The sequence below is a fragment of the Chaetura pelagica genome, unplaced genomic scaffold (genome assembly GCF_000747805.2).
Source record: "Chaetura pelagica isolate M959 unplaced genomic scaffold, ChaPel_1.0 scaffold275, whole genome shotgun sequence".
NCBI classification, from domain to species: Eukaryota; Metazoa; Chordata; class Aves; order Apodiformes; family Apodidae; genus Chaetura; species Chaetura pelagica.
Window position 1 is genome coordinate 1329246 of NW_009953486.1, and position 15758 is coordinate 1345003.

At 40.6% G+C, this 15758-nt stretch overlaps 1 protein-coding gene across 1 annotated transcript; it reads right to left on the reverse strand.

Moving 5' to 3' along the window:
- Nucleotides 1-2379: 2379 nt before the first annotated feature.
- BIRC7 (baculoviral IAP repeat containing 7) lies at nt 2380-7610 on the reverse strand. Its single transcript, XM_009998610.1, has 6 exons — nt 7091-7610; nt 5040-5139; nt 4835-4916; nt 4690-4735; nt 3053-3124; nt 2380-2582 (listed from the first exon to the last, which is right to left on the reverse strand). Exons 1-6 carry the CDS (start codon nt 7608-7610, stop codon nt 2380-2382), a joined length of 1023 nt encoding a protein of 340 aa, XP_009996912.1.
- Nucleotides 7611-15758: the final 8148 nt, after the last annotated feature.

Genomic DNA, 15758 nt, shown 5'->3' on the forward strand with positions numbered 1-15758 from the left:
AATGGAAGAATACATATCCTCTAGTTAATGAGATTGTTCCATGGAAGACTTCATTTATCTGGGGCTTTTGAAATTCATCTTTTTTTTTCCTCTGAAAACACTGACTTAACACTTTTTGGCTTAATAAGATTTCTTCTCCTCAGATAAATATTGTCCATCCTTGTTTGAGTGCAACAAAAATTCAGCACAGATGGTGGAGAAAGCACAGTTTCAGCTTTGGACAGCTGAAACATGTCATTAATAGTTCCAGGAAGAAATTTTTCTAGATGGTAGCATGAAGTCAGAAGGCACTTTTTTTTTTTGAGGTCTGCAGGTTTTTAACACTGTACATCTCAAACACTGACCAAGCCTTGACATCACGTTGCCAAGTAAACTGATTAAAACTACTTGCCAAGTAGTCTAAGGAGACTAAGCATCAAATTGTGTACTAAATGACCTGTCTCAATTGTGATACACAGCAGTAAAGACCAAAAAAAAATACAAGTGTAACTTGTAACTCTGTAACGACCAGCCTATGTTGTGATGAACACAGGTAATTAAGTATCTTTTAATAGAAATAAAATAAGATTTAGGGAAGCCTATAATAGTATCGATGACTGACATAAAAAAAAAGCCTGAAAAGAAAATCGGACAAGCTACCAAGGGTTATGTTCCACACAATTACCTCCTTCAGTTATCACTAGCAGAGCCATTCATCCTTCATGCTGACAACCCTTCCTCATCTTCCTGTGCTAGACCTACACCAAGTACTACAAGGTCGTGCAGCGATCCTGTTCGATTAGGGCAGGGACTCCAACACGTTTGCATCTTCAACGTCCTGTAGAAGGAGCAGCTGCAAGTTTTACTGCAGTGTGTTCCCTTATCTCCAGGTTGGGAGTGCCCTCTGTTGGGGATAGGCGTCATGCCAAATACTGCTCAGCAAGACACAACGTGTACCTGGTTTCTGAAAGGTCTTCTTCCCATTGAAAAGAAAAGAAACGGCTCCACCTTTTCAGATGTGGAAAAGTCACAATTTTCAAAGTGTTAAATAAGATGCCCCAGAAATACCCGGTATATTTACAGCCTTGTAGTCCTGTTGATGCTTATGCGAGGTTCCAGCCACACTAAGCTAAAGCTCAGGAGGGAATAACACTACTCCAGTTGAACTGGTTCCATTTTCCCTTCTCAGATTAACACATCTGCTTAAACTAAGTATTTTGCTGTTACTTACAGAGGCAAAATAACAGAAATGATAACCTGAACCCTGAGAAGCTAATAGATGGCAAGATCAGTGGTTTCTCTCACTCATGCCCATGTAGTACCAAAGGACTGAAGTCCAAAATATCCACAGCCTGGTGCCACTCAGACATCTTGGGACACCACAACATTCCCTCTCCCAGGAAGGCATTGTACTAGAATCAGATACTCACACCTCTAATAAGCAAAAGAAATGTTTTATTCAATGAGAAATAACACTTAATTTAAGAAAATACTTCCTTTCTCCTGCAGTTAACAAGCTGCATTATGGACAAAGATTTTTTTTTTATTTTTTTTGCTACATGCTAGAATGTTTGATTGAAAATAAGGATGATAAGTTTAGCCAGCAAACAGAAGTTCTGAAAAAGTAGGTTTCCACAGTTATCTTCTAGTAGGGTAGTATCCAACAACCGAGAAAGAGCCTCTGTAAGAAGCTTCCATAAGATCATCTGTGACCCTGACCAAAGATCCTGTCACCTTCTGTCTAGGGAGGTCAGCCAAGAGTAAAGAGGTTGGAAAGTCCACAAGAGGCCAGGATGTTCACCTAGTTAGGTAAATTCGAGTATTACTGAAACTTGCCATCAGTTGTTGATAAGTCAAAAAGTAGGGGCAGGGTGGAAGACAGAAAAGAGCTCAAGAAAAAGCCAGACCCTTCCTTCACACATGACAGTGCTGATGAGAGTTCTAGTCTCAGCAGAATGCATTTGATATAAATACTCTTATTCTGACTGGGACTTACTGAAAAAAGCCATCAAAGCTAGCAGAATCATCTCTGAACAGCTGCTAAATGAGAGAAAGAACCAGACACAGTCTGAAAAGAGCCCTTGATTTCAGCATAGAGCGGGGAGTCATTTGAGAATGCAAGAATTTGGAAAAGAAGAGTTTCTGTCAACAGAAGCCTCTTTTTGGAGTACAAAAGAAACCAGCAGAGCATTTCTGGAGCAGTCCTACAGCAAGATAAGCAAGAGTACCACAGAGCAGCAACTCTTAGTAGAAACACTGTACATAGGAGGCACATTCAGTAAGTTTTTACACTTATGCTAAGCTCCCCTGTAAATAAGATTGCTCCAGCACCAAACTATTTGTTTTCTTCTGCTGCTGTTATAAATGACTCAGATTTTTCCTTCCCCTTGGGCACGTGGTTCAGGACATGAAAGTCCTCACACTTTCCTGGATGACTGCTCTGCAGATAGGACAAGATCTCAAATTGAGGGCACATTCTCCACAAGCAACCAGGTGGCCACAAGGCACAAACACAACAGACACATCTCTGCCCATGCACACTTTGCACATCCGTTCCTCTTGGAGGCGTCGGAGCTGTTCTTCTGTGCTCATCCGAGACTCATCTTTACAAGAAAAAAAAAAAAGCCCAAACTTAGTATTATAACAGCTCCAGAGTTCCAGGCTTGTCATTTTAGGAATCACACTGCAACTTGCTCATCATTTTGTTCAGAGACTCGCTGAAGATGGCAAATGGATCTCTCAGGCTTCATTTAAGCAGAAAGACTACAGCTATTACAGACCCTACACAAGGTTCAGCACATCTACACACACTGGACTGAGCAGGGAAAGGAGATTAACATCTTTTTTACTATAATATGTACATTAACCTGAGGAACTAATATTTTTTTGTATAACAGTCTGCTTCATAGTGAAACTAATTCCTGGAAAAGGGTCTCTGTTTTCAGTTACCATTCAACCTAGCACACATTCCTCTTCAAAATTAAGAAAAAAAGTGACCACTAATACCATTGCTACAAAAAACATCCCAGTTATGCCTAGGATCAATTTCACAACCACTGCCAGCCCAGTGCACCTGATTCCTTTTGTTCCATGGAATGCATTTCTTCTCTTGAACTTGATGGTTCAGTCTCTCTCTGATCAGCATCTGTATAACCAGGAAAGAAGATGGCATTAAATGCTGCCCCTTTCCTCCCTCTTCAGACAGTGCTGTTGAAAAAGATGAAGCATCCTGGGTTTCACAGGAGCCTTGGGTCAAACAGCTCTTTACCCCATTGTTAACTTCACACACTGAGCCTGGTGAAGCTGGTGTTCTCTGTGGTGCTCTAGTCACCTTGTATGCTAACCTCTTTACCAAGCCTTGCCCACATCACCTTGTCTCCCCAGTAATCACAGATGTTTCACTTTTTTTAAAAGCAGAATCTTATTCCTCAGTCTCCCAAAGAAAGGCAGGCTTGGGTACATCACTTTTAATTCCAGGCAAGGAAGAGAGAAGGCAAACCCACAAGACACAACAGTGCTCAAGGCAAAGTGAAAAAGAGGTTAAACACCCACCCAGAGTGTGGGTGTGCAGTCAGGCATACCTCTGCTGCCCTCTGCACTGTGGCTCTCTTCCCAGTCTGGCAGATCTGGCTCAAAGCTGATATCAACTGAAATACGGTAAGGAATCCTATCCAGGATGTCTCTATTCTCTCCCGGGTCAGCTAACCAGTTCTGCTCCAGTATCTTAAGCTGATCCTGAAAAATGACCTGCCATTGCCATCTCCTCAGAGGACCTGTAAAGCAGCAGACACTTTACCAAAAAGGCAGAATTTTGGCAAGAATTACACCACTCTCTGAAGTTGTTTTATATTAAATGGTCTGAATATATCCTAGGACATTCCTCAAGCTACCCATATAGCTAGATGAACATCTAGATTTAGTTTTTTTACTTCCAATCATAACTCACAAGAAAGTAATCAAAATCAATTTCATAAAAGCCCAGAGACTAATTTTGGATTATTTATTCTACCATATTAGTAAAAATTCTCCCATATTTGGCCCCAGTCCAGAATCCTTATATTTGTTTTCACATCCCAGAACAAAAGTCTCAAAACTGCTTTCATGAAGATCAAGTAGAACATACCAATTGAAGTCTCTGCTACTTCATAATCTAGCTCAACCACTCATCAGTAAAGACAGAAGCAGGAAATTCAGCTGGCAGCCTGTTTAAAGGCTTGTATTTCTTAAACTCATCCTATCAGATAGGCTCTTTAAGAGAATGACAAAACAGTTTTCTACAATTATGGGTGCCAAACCTCACTCACTCAAACTTCCAGAAGCAACTGATGAATGGGAATAGATCCCCAGGATCAACACTTTGATGAACAACTAGACTCATTAGCTGTTCTCTTGTCTGTTATCAAGTATGTTTAAAGTGCTATGGTCTGAAAGACCCTACAGACACACAACATCAAGAGCATGGGACAAGTCAAAGCAAGCACTCAAATGTCACATGAATAACCAGACTAGTTCCATGTCTCCAAGAGCAAACAATTTTGCTTCTTGTGCTAGAGACCATTTCCAAAAAATGAAGTGAAACAGCTTCTAGAATATCAAAACATCTGTGAAACACCATGTCTACAGAATGCATAACAGCTGGGTTAGGGTAGAATTTGTAAGACTACACCACTTTAAAGGGAAGACAAAACATCATGTAATTGTAGCACTGACCTAGGAAAACAGAGTTGTCTTGTTCAGTCTGATCCCCGGAATCTCTCTGAAAACGTCAGAGAACAGTCACAAAAGAGAAGCACATGTTCAAACTCCCTCTTTCCCAGAACTCCCATCCACTATGCACAAAATATTCACCACTCACTGGAGATAACGTAGTCCTAGAAGAGGAATCCTGGACACTGCTAACAAATTCTCTCCCCCTTGACTGCCGTATAAATTCACACCTATAAGCAGAAAGATTTAAATACATTAGAGCAGGATCTCTCAAGTCAAAGTAACAGTAATAGTTGAACAACATATCCTTTGGTCTTGCTACAAGGGACATTTGTCAACTAAGACTGACTTACCCTGGGTACCATTTGGCATGTTCCCTCCAAGGATCCTCTCCAAGTGACCAGTCACACAGAGGTCCATCACAGTAAAAACACCTCACTAGATCATCTTGTCCTGAAAAAGATCAGCAGATGATTTGACTTCTGAAACACTGTATGCTCTAGTAGCTACAAATGAGAACCTGAAGAGGGTCATCACAAAACAGAGGCATCCAAACAGAGCAGATTAGCACATGACTATTTACTAACACTGTGCAAGTTGCATAGGGGCGGGGAACCTGATGAGAGTTGGAACTCCCAGAGCTGTAGCTAGTCAAGATGATTCCAGAGCTGGGTCACAAGCTAACAGGCAGCATGCATGTGAGCACCATAGCTCAATCCCCACTTGCCTGCATTTAGAGTAAAGCTGGAATTAATTATATCTATAAGCATACTTTGTTTCCTAACCATAATCAGCCATAATCAGCAGCAGGCCCAGCCTGGTAGTGTACACAGCTTCTGTCTCATGGGCATAAGAATTTGTACAACATGGTCCCAAGTTTCTCATCCTGCTGCTGTTCTTCTCTTGACAGAAGTCAGAAGGAGGGAAATTAGAGCTAAGCCCATTTAAGAATAACTGCCTATGAATGCCCTGCCCAAGGGCAACGAAACAATGTCTGTAAAGGCTGTCAGTTTGGGTCACAGACAAGATACTCCAACACTCCTGTGTTAAGGTGCTGTTTAGCTCAGTTCTGGGGGTCTCCTGTCAAGTAACAGCCATGTCATGCTGCTGCTGCCTGAGTCCCCAGAATAAATCTGTGCTGGGGTCTCAAGCAGCTCCTCTACGAGTAACAACCAACACAAAACATACATCATTTTAGCTACAGATGCTGCTTTATGGTTTATTCTGTGTTCCTGGCCATGCGTGTCTTTCTCGTACCTTAAAAATTAATAAAAAGACAAAAGCAGCAGGTAAGCTTAGATGTCTATAATGCTCTCCCATCCAGGTATATGTGCTCTTTGGCCCCAGCAACTGCACTCCAAGTAGATAGGTAGACATTCTTAGTATTAGCTGGATTTACAGCAAAATTCAGGCTACACAGTTTGAGTGAAAGAATCTTGAAGAAGTAGAGTGACTAACCAGTCACTTCCTCTAACTCAAGCTAAAAACACAAAAGTCAGCTATTTACAGAGGCTTTCCTGTGTGCGTGTCATTCACCTTAAATAAGCAGAAAGGGCTCATTCAGTTTTATTTCAACAATGAGAGCATGAGGCATTCAAGATGCACAGGTTTATTTCTGTTAAGGGAGATTTAGTTTATGGACCCTGCAAATCACTTCCTTCCACATCTCCAGTTTGATAGGCAAATACAAAATTAATAGATTGCATAATTTGGAAGAAGTCACACTTCTAACACACAAATGGCTTTAAAAAAACAACCGACACAAAACAAACTAAAAGGATCACTACAATAGTTAATTGCAGTCAAGCATTAATGTACTGCAAATATTTCCTCTGACTAGTCAGAGGAAAACTACTTATTCAAACTTATTACCTAACCAGCAAAGCCTTCTCAAGAGGAAACAATACAACAAATACTGCCTATTTCCCTTAAAAAGCATTTTTTATTTCTTTATTACAAGTACATGGTCCAAATGGGCTGACTACCTACAGTTTTCTCTCAGATTTGTTTTGTTGGGTATTTTTTTTGAGAAGGCTCCAGAACAAGATAGTTTATGCAAAGCATGACATGCCAAGTAAGTCTCTTAAGTCCTTTTAGAAGTGCAGGTAATAAATAGGCCCAGTGGATCTTTTCTGCCAGTAAAACACCCATTTAAAACAGGCCAGTTTTTCCACTGCTGCTGCTAGGGGAATTGACTTCCTAGTGAACCTTCAGCAGCCAAACAGGAGTTAGTTTAGAAGTGAATATGCACAAGCACCAAGTAAAACAGTGCAAGGTGAAGGAAGGATGTGATTTCTAACTCCCCTATGCATACTTGCACGCATTTGTACAAGCAATAAAACACAGTGACACCTTCAAGAGTTCACTTAAATAAGAGTTTAAAACATTCCCTTGGAGTACCTACCAGTGTAAAAGAATCCTGCTCTGGCCAGCTGCTCAGGACGCATGTCAGAGTCCTGTGGCCAGTTCTGAAATGTAGTCAGTCTCATCTCCTCCGTTACCATGTCTGGGTATTCTGGCTCATCAGGCAGGGCTGTCTCCTCACTGTCAATCCCTGGCAAAAGACTGAGGAACTGCCCATCCACAGTGTCAGAGTTTTCCTGAACAGGAAGCATCTCTTGGTTCCCAACATCCTCACCACAAATGAATTTACAGGAAGGAAAGAACTTCAGATGCTCTGCTACTGGACAATCACCAGGTGCCCAGTCCTTCAGGACACCACCACAGCAGAAACACTGTACTTCATCTCTTGGACCCACAAAGAAAAATCCAGCCTTGACCAAATCCCGGGCAGACACAGGTGAAGTACTTGGCCATTGCCAGAAAGTCCCTAGTCTTCTAGCTTCACTCCTCATACTGGATTCAAACAAGTGGCAGCCAGCAGCCCTGAGCTCAGTCTCCTCTGCTGGTGTCATGTCCCCCATGCTCTTGTTCTGAAAGAGAGAATGAGAGAACCCAGAGCAGTCAGCTGGATGCCCGAGGCCAGGCAGCACTCACCCTGTGTTATTTGTCCCTCACCCCCATGCGTATTCGGGAAAGATCCTGGTCTTGACAAAGCTGAGCTCATTTCTGAATTACAGCCCAATCAGAGATCTGGTGTTTCTGTACTTCACTGTTGTACTTTTGCTGAGTCCTCACTAGTGCCCAAAGGAAAGACCAGTGCTTTCTGGGCAGTTTACAGGAGAGATGCTTGTGGGAACGGAGAGCAGAGGGGGAGGACAGCACCTGCAATGCCTCCCTTGCTGAACCAAGCCAGTTTTCAGCATCTAATCCCCAGTAATTTTGCTCAGCATTATCAACATTATCAACATTAGAAAGACTCAGCTTTTTTCCTAAATGTAAAGGGATTTAGGAAGGCATGCCATAACAAAGCACAGAACAGTCACACCCAAACAGTGTCTCATAAAAATGTTCATGTTACAGCCAAACACTATACAGCATAACAGTAGATTTTTCATAACCTTATTATGCTAATTAAACAGTGATTATATAGAAATTTCTTTGTCAAAGAGAGCTTCTCCAGGACACACTCTAAAATAATTAGGTCCAGTTTCTACAAGAAGATGTCCTTAAATCAAGGATAGGCATTTTCTGCCTGTGGTAGTTCTGTGCAAGAGCAAGACATTAAAAAGTTACTGAGGGTCCAATTACCCAAGCCCTCATCCTACTTATGGTAATAGCCCATCGTGTATGAGCACAATAATTTGCAACTCAGCTACTGCTTCTGATACTTTGTATATGGCTGGCAAATTCACTTTTGAAAGGTCACACAATTACACAACTGAGAATCAGGATCAATTTAATCACTTTCACAAGAATTCCTTTGGAGTGAGGTCACTACACACGTGACTAAGTGGTAGGTGTAACCAAATCAATTTTTTTAATTAAGTGCCCTGAAGATCCCTTCACCACGGAACTCAATAGGTCGGTTCATCCCAAGGAACTGCTGACTTTCTACTAGTTATCAGACCTAAGCACCAAGTAAACAGACCCACAGGAAACATTAAGTTAGAAAAACAAACACAAACACTTAAGAAGATACAGTGTTTCGAATCTGGTAGAAAAAGTTATTATGGTAATAGAAAACTGCTGCAGAGCACTTTTGAATAGGCACACTGATCTCTGGAGTACTACTCCTCTTAGTTTAGTGCTGCAGTACACTCAGGGAAAAAAAAACCAACAAAACAACAAAACAACAAAAAAACAAACCACAACCCCCAACAACTTAAAGGGCATTTTAGTTGCAAGGCCTGAACACAGAGATAACAAAGCTATACTTCATAGGTAGCACACCTTTAATAATATTTTGAAAGTAAAAGCAAGCAAGCTCGCTCAACCACATGCCTCTCACTGTAAAAGGTAATAAGGAAGTGAAAGGTGATTAGCAACTAGGATTTTCTTCTATAATCAGAGGAACCAGAGTTGTAGAAAGAAAGGCTCTAGAAGTTTGTTTTAGAAACTGTGCCTTATTTAATGCAATAAAGTAGATACTCAGGAACTATGTCCCTGGAATAAAGAGAAATCCATACAGAAAGAAAAAACAAATATCCAAACAAACCCCTTAGCCACTGATACACAGCAGTATTTGCAAGCTCAGCAAACTCACGAGCACACAATTTTTCAGCCTGCACAGCAGATTTAGCTCTCAGAACACATAGAAGCAACAGAGAGACTTGCTCACCAGGCACAACTCCATAACACCAGCACTGCTCTCATCCTGGGCCCTAACAAGACAAAAGCCACTATTCTTCAGCTGTGCAGATGCTCTTTTCCACCTAGAAAGTGGCCAAGTTTTCCAAGTCTTCTCCCGCTTAGAAAGCACACATCAGAGCAAGCTTCGCAGCATGATACAGACAGAAAAAGAGGTTTTTCCACCCAAAAGATTAACCACAGAATCAAATTATTTTTAAAATAAAACATGCAACATAAAGCAACAAATAAGTTTATTTTATTTATTAAAACCCCCCCAACATCATAGTTTACCTGAACTAAAGACACTTATATGCTCTGCAGCAGATACATTGAGTTGGCTAACAAGTCTCTCCAAACCAAACTGGTATTTTAAATAGTGACAACACCACTCAAAGCAAATGTTCTCCCAAAACCCACTACTTAAACCTACATAGTAACACACTTCCAAAGCAACACTACAGCTGCCATCAACAAATTGCAACAATTAGCATAATAAAAACTGAGAGGGGAACAAAAAAAATAAACAAAACCAAAACACAAAAAAACCACTAACACACAGAAAGAAATTTACCTGAGATATGAAAAAAACCCCACTGAAACAGTTCCAAGAACTAAGTCTTTCCCAACTTCACAAGCTGTTTACTCCTCTTCCAGGCAAAACTAAAGCCTTTCCCAAGGAAACAGAAACCCCTCCAAGGCGCAAGTGATCCCACCTGCCACCGAGGCCATTTCTAATGCTTTGTTTTCCCTGATTGGTTGGTTTTGTGCTGAAACTCTCTATTGGATAAACAATCCAAATGCTATCCTTTTAAATGGGAGTCACCAGAGAAAAACACAGAGTAAAGCTCAAAAATCCTCCAGAAAATAACTGGTTGGACCCCTGGGAGGGAGAATAAAATAAAAAAATAAAAATAAAATAATAATAATAACAATAGTCAAGCTTTGTGATCTTGTTGAAACCTGGCACAGCATCAGTCATGACATCTTGACTCCTATGACTTAATGCTCACAATCCTCCTATTTTACTACAGAATCTTTGCTTCTGCAGCCATGATTTTCTTCCGTGAAAATCTGTTGATATAATGACAGAGCTGAGCCAGGTGTGAGTTATGACAAATGTCAAATACACCATAGTAAGTCAGACATGGGCACAACAGCAGTTCCCTACCAACAGGGTAACAGCCCATTTAGTCCCTGCAGTCATGCTGTGACTCTATACTAACAGTATTTCTGTGTCTTTTTCAACTTGCTCTCACACACCTTACCATTTTTAAGAAAATATACTATCAAATTAAAGTAAATAGCAACAAGAATTTACTCAAGACAGCTTGAACATTGCACCACCCTTACCTTGGGAATAAACGCTCTTGCTACCATTGCATCTTCACAATTAGAAATCTTTCTATTTCTTTGCCTCACAGTTTAGAATGAAGAATTTTAAGGCTGGCTTTGAAAGGTGCAATTGCTTGAAAATGTGTTTTCCATTACCACTTTTCTGCCTGAGAATATGGAAGCAACTTATTCTAAACTCTGTGCTTGACAAAACAGAAGCTCTCTATGTTAACATAAGAACAGAGACGTTTTATGCTTGTAAAAATTACAAACTAGGATTCTTCTTTTAAGAAAAAAGATCCAGAGTCCTTTTCTTACTGGCAAGCCTCTATAAATATTTTAATTAAAAAAAACCAAACAGTGTTGAAACTTTTTTTTTTTTTTTTTTCCTAATTAAATGTGTTAATGAAAATCCCTGAGCAGCAGAGGGCAGTGCTCATACACGACATTAACAGAATCTTCTAACATGACAATGTTTGGTTCGGGTGTTTTGTCTGTAATGAAATTATATGTAATTGTACATTGTCTTCTGCTCCACAGATCCTGTTCTTTAAAGTCTATATTGATTTTCGAATAATGTATCCTAAATTATAAGGTACAGAGTTAACCCAATCCCTCTTGCAGAGGCTGTTTGGGGGCTTTGCTGATGGGTTGTAGCAAATCACCAGTTAATAGCTCAGAATCGTAGAACCATAGAATGGTGAAGGTTGGAAGGAACCTTAAAGATCATCAGGTTCCAACCTCCCTGCTATGAGCAGGGACACCTCCCACCAGACCAGGCTGCACAAGCTTCATCCAACCTGCCCTTGAACAATTCCAGGGAGGGGGCAGCTACAGCTTCCCTGAGCAACCTGTTCCAGTGCCTTCCTACCCTCATGGTGAAGAATTTATTCCTGATGTCTGACCTGAATGTCCCTTCTTTCAGTTTAAAACCATTACCCCTTGTCCTGTCACTGCCCTCTCTTGTGAAAAGCCCCTCCACGGCTTTTCTGGAGCCTCTTCAGGCACTGGAAGGTGCTCTAAGGTCTCCCTGGAGCCTTCTTTTCTCCAGGCTGAACAGCCGCAACTCTCCCAGCCTGTTTTCGAAGCAGAGATGTTCCAGTCCCTTGACCAGCAAGGTCAAAGACAGCTTTGAGGTTGGTTTCCTCTGGGGATGCACTCATGGGATTTTGGGGGAACTATTTCACCAACAAGGGAAATCTCAGAAGGTCTAGTGAAATGATCATAGCAGGAGTAGATGGAACTGACACCAAGTCTTGTGATGACAGCAATTAAAAATAAGTCACCATGGACAAATGGTGGTGATTTATTTTACCATACCACCATTTGGAAAGAAAATAATATGTTCAGTAATGTGTTGTGTGCAACTAATATTGAATTTTTTTGCAATTTTATGTGGTTTAGTTCCTTATCAGAGGATTAATGCGTCTTATTGAACTTCTGAAGGCTTCTTAGATGAAAAGTATAACGAATTAACAACAAACAAATGTGGGAACCAGTGAGCATCATCCAAGAGCCCAGGATACCTCAGCGATAACAGCACCACCACGCCCTGGATGAGAAATGCAGTAACTCCTACATTGCTGAGCTCGTTCCAAGCATAACCAGAGACCAGTATTAGAAAGGGATTTGAAACACTCTAAGAAGAAAGGACTGTAAACATAATTAATAAAAGATATGTTTGCTAATATCAGTCTGATTTCAAAGGAAAACAATCAATAAATACAAGGGACAGAGTATAGCTGGAGACATCATGGTAAATAGCTCAAAAGTGACTGGAGCTCCTGGAAAAACTCCAGTGGAGTTCAGCTTCTCTAAACTTGAGGTTCTACATGGCTGTAAGCAGATGAAGCTGTTCTGTGGCATTTAGCTCAAGGAAGACTATTGTATTTTCATCAATAAATTAATAAAAATTTCTGAGGAAAGAAACCTTTATAACAGGGGGGAAAAAGGTATCAACTGGCATTACTGAAGAACTAAAAAGGCTGGGAACACATCTAGAGATGCCAAAGTTTGCCACTGTAAAGAGTGCTGGATATCAAGGAAATTTTTGGCATAATTCCTATTCCCACTTGCTCAGAACCAGTGTTAACCACTCTGTGAAGACAAGGATCCATTTTTCAGAATAAAGGTTGATCTTGTGATATAACTGCTTAACAGATTGAAGCAGAGTAGACAAAATCATTACATTTGTAGCCATAGAGGCAGATGACTCTTTCTGTTTGCCCATTTAGGGCTTTGTTTTTCCTCTTCTGGCTGCCTCTTCCTTCTCTGTTGTCCCTCCTCTTCCTTCCTGCACAGTTGGTCTCATCCTGCAGCAAAGCACCTGCCCTCTGCTGCTCTCGGAAGAGAGCACTGGCACTGTTTCCTGCAACAGTAAAATCTCCAAGGCATAAAGCAAACCCACTGTGGACAGGCAGCATGGTCCAACCCAGGGAATCATGACAAGATGCAAAGAAAAGTGACAGATCACACCAGAGACAAAAACAAAGTCTTCATGGCAAAGCTCAGAACCAAACTTCGCTTTTTCATCCAGCTCCAGATTCTTTCTTTTACCCTATTAAGTACTGGTGCATATCAAAAGGGGTCTTCTCTGCCTACTAACGTTTCTCTCACTGCACTTTCCTCACCAGATTTTTCAATAACAATGAAGATACAATTTAACATGTTCATAAATTATGTGTTATTAATTATAAAATAATTTATAATTAATTAACTATAGTTAATTCAGGAAACCTGAAAAATATTGTTATAAAGTAAATACACATACTATAAATATTTACTGCCAGAACTAATGCACAGGTGAACAGCAGATACATGTTTTGTGAAGTGATTTCCTTAGGATCTAAACCTTCCAGTCTCCTCCTCTAAATACTTCTTCTGGCCCCTACTACCATAGCACCTGATTCCCTCACAAATTTATGTATTGCAATAGTTAGGAAGAGCTAAATGTAGCTTGTTACGTGATTCATGAAAGTGCTTAAAATCAAATGCTATTAATATACCAGCCCACAGGAACAGAACCCAGCACATACCAAAAGCCAAATCTGCAAAGTACAGCAGATCCTCAACAAATCAATAGAGGAACTGACCTTAAAATCCTATTGTGATTTGAAAGAAAAGTAAACTAACATGCTAATTCCTTGGAATGGGGAAAATTAAAGTGTTTCTGTCACAAGGCGTTACTGTTTCATAACTTCATGATTTCAGCATCCAGGCTATCATAAAAAAAATATTACTGCTATAAAAGATACAGTGGGTTGAAAACTGTTTGATGCTTTTTAAAAGATAGTGGGTTGTAGAAAACAGTTTCTTTTTAATTTTTCTAAATTGCTCTTGGAGCTGAAAAATTAGAGTTTCTTTTTCAAGGCTCATTTTTTTTTTTCTTCTTTATTTTGTTTTCTACCCCTTCTTGCCTTTGCCAGTGAACACAAGACATCATGAGGGGAAAAAAATAAAGAAAAAAACCAAAATGTGAATGATCTTCCTTCCCTTCTGATTAGGAAAGTGCTTCTCCTTCTTCTGCTCCTGCCTTTCCCTCTCACTGGCTCAAATGATTTCCTGATTCCTTCTGATTCCAACATGAAGGAGCCTCACACTTGTTACTCTGTTCCCTCTCCTTGCTTAAAGCCTGGCAAGAGGTCCACAAACAGAAGAGATGTAATGTCCCATCTGGGTGGCACTGCTACTCCAAATTGTTCACAAGTAAAACTATCAGCTCTTCAGAAGAAACTGCTATCAACTTGTTACTAATGTACATTCAACCATTCAAACATTAATTACCTATTGAAAAGGATTTGCCAGGCATTGTTGCGTCTAATGGAGCTCATCCCACTTTTTAATTGGTGGAAAATCATCAGGGAATATGGAATATCTGATTTTCCAATGAAATCCTGCTACAGTTCAGAATGTGTTTTTATTGCAGAGAGAAATGTGCCTAGCTGCCTGCATACTGCTTGGGGGACAGGCAGAAAGATCTATTCTGGAGCTATTCACAGTAGTAATCATGTTTTTCTCCATGAAAATTGGCTTGGAATGGGTTTATTTTGTCCCTGTATCAATAATCAATAGCAAGATTGAAAGATGAGGAAGAAAGACAAGAGACCAAGCTGAAGGACACTGCAAAAAGCTGAAATGAAAAATGGGTGACTGTATTTTACTAAGTAAGCAAAGCCTGACCTTACAATTTAATGGAAACTACATGACAACAGCAACAAAGAGCTGTCAATGAAAGAGATCAAAGGGCAGACACGGAGAGTCCTTGTGATCAGTCCTTGTCCAGCTGAGCTCCTTGCTGCAGCTTTTCAGTGAAGCTGCCTTGCGAAGAGCAGGATGTGAGTTGATGGTGTCAGATGATGGATGTTCACAGGCCACACTCTCTGATTACAATTTCCTTTCCCATGTTTTCACAATGTTTCAGTGACATGAAAAACAGGAGAAGAACAGATACTATTTTTCTGTGTGTCTGCTTTTATATTTTTCACCATAAAATAATGGAAATCAACATTGGATCCTTGCTTTGGTTACATTCCGAAAGGGTGTAGGGTGCAGGATGGAGATGATTCCAGCATGGCTGTGTTTTATTATACCCCCTCCTGTGTCACCGTTTGACTCAGGTCCGACAACAATGCTCTCGATCCCCTCCCCCCCCCCACCCAGGTAGGGAAGGAGAGAGAGAAAAAGAGAGAGACTTGGCTGGATTGAAAACTAAACTACACAGCTTTAATTAAAACACTAATGAATCATACAAGAAAATATATATACAATTATATACAAATATATTCAGGAATGGGAAAAAAAACCTCTTGCCTCCCCTCACCCCAGCAACTCCCACAGCACTTCCCTGAACTGGGAAGAGTCCCGAGGAATCCCGAAGCTGCTGCTGGAGAAAGCAGAGAGTTATGGGGGTCACGAGAGATCAAGCCTGAGGATCGACGGTGATGGATGAACAGAGTCCTCCCCGGACACCGGCCATGGACGGAAGAGAAGGGAGGAAGAAGAAGGAAGGAAGTTGTCTTCTGTGATCTCTGACCTTCCTTTGAGCTTAT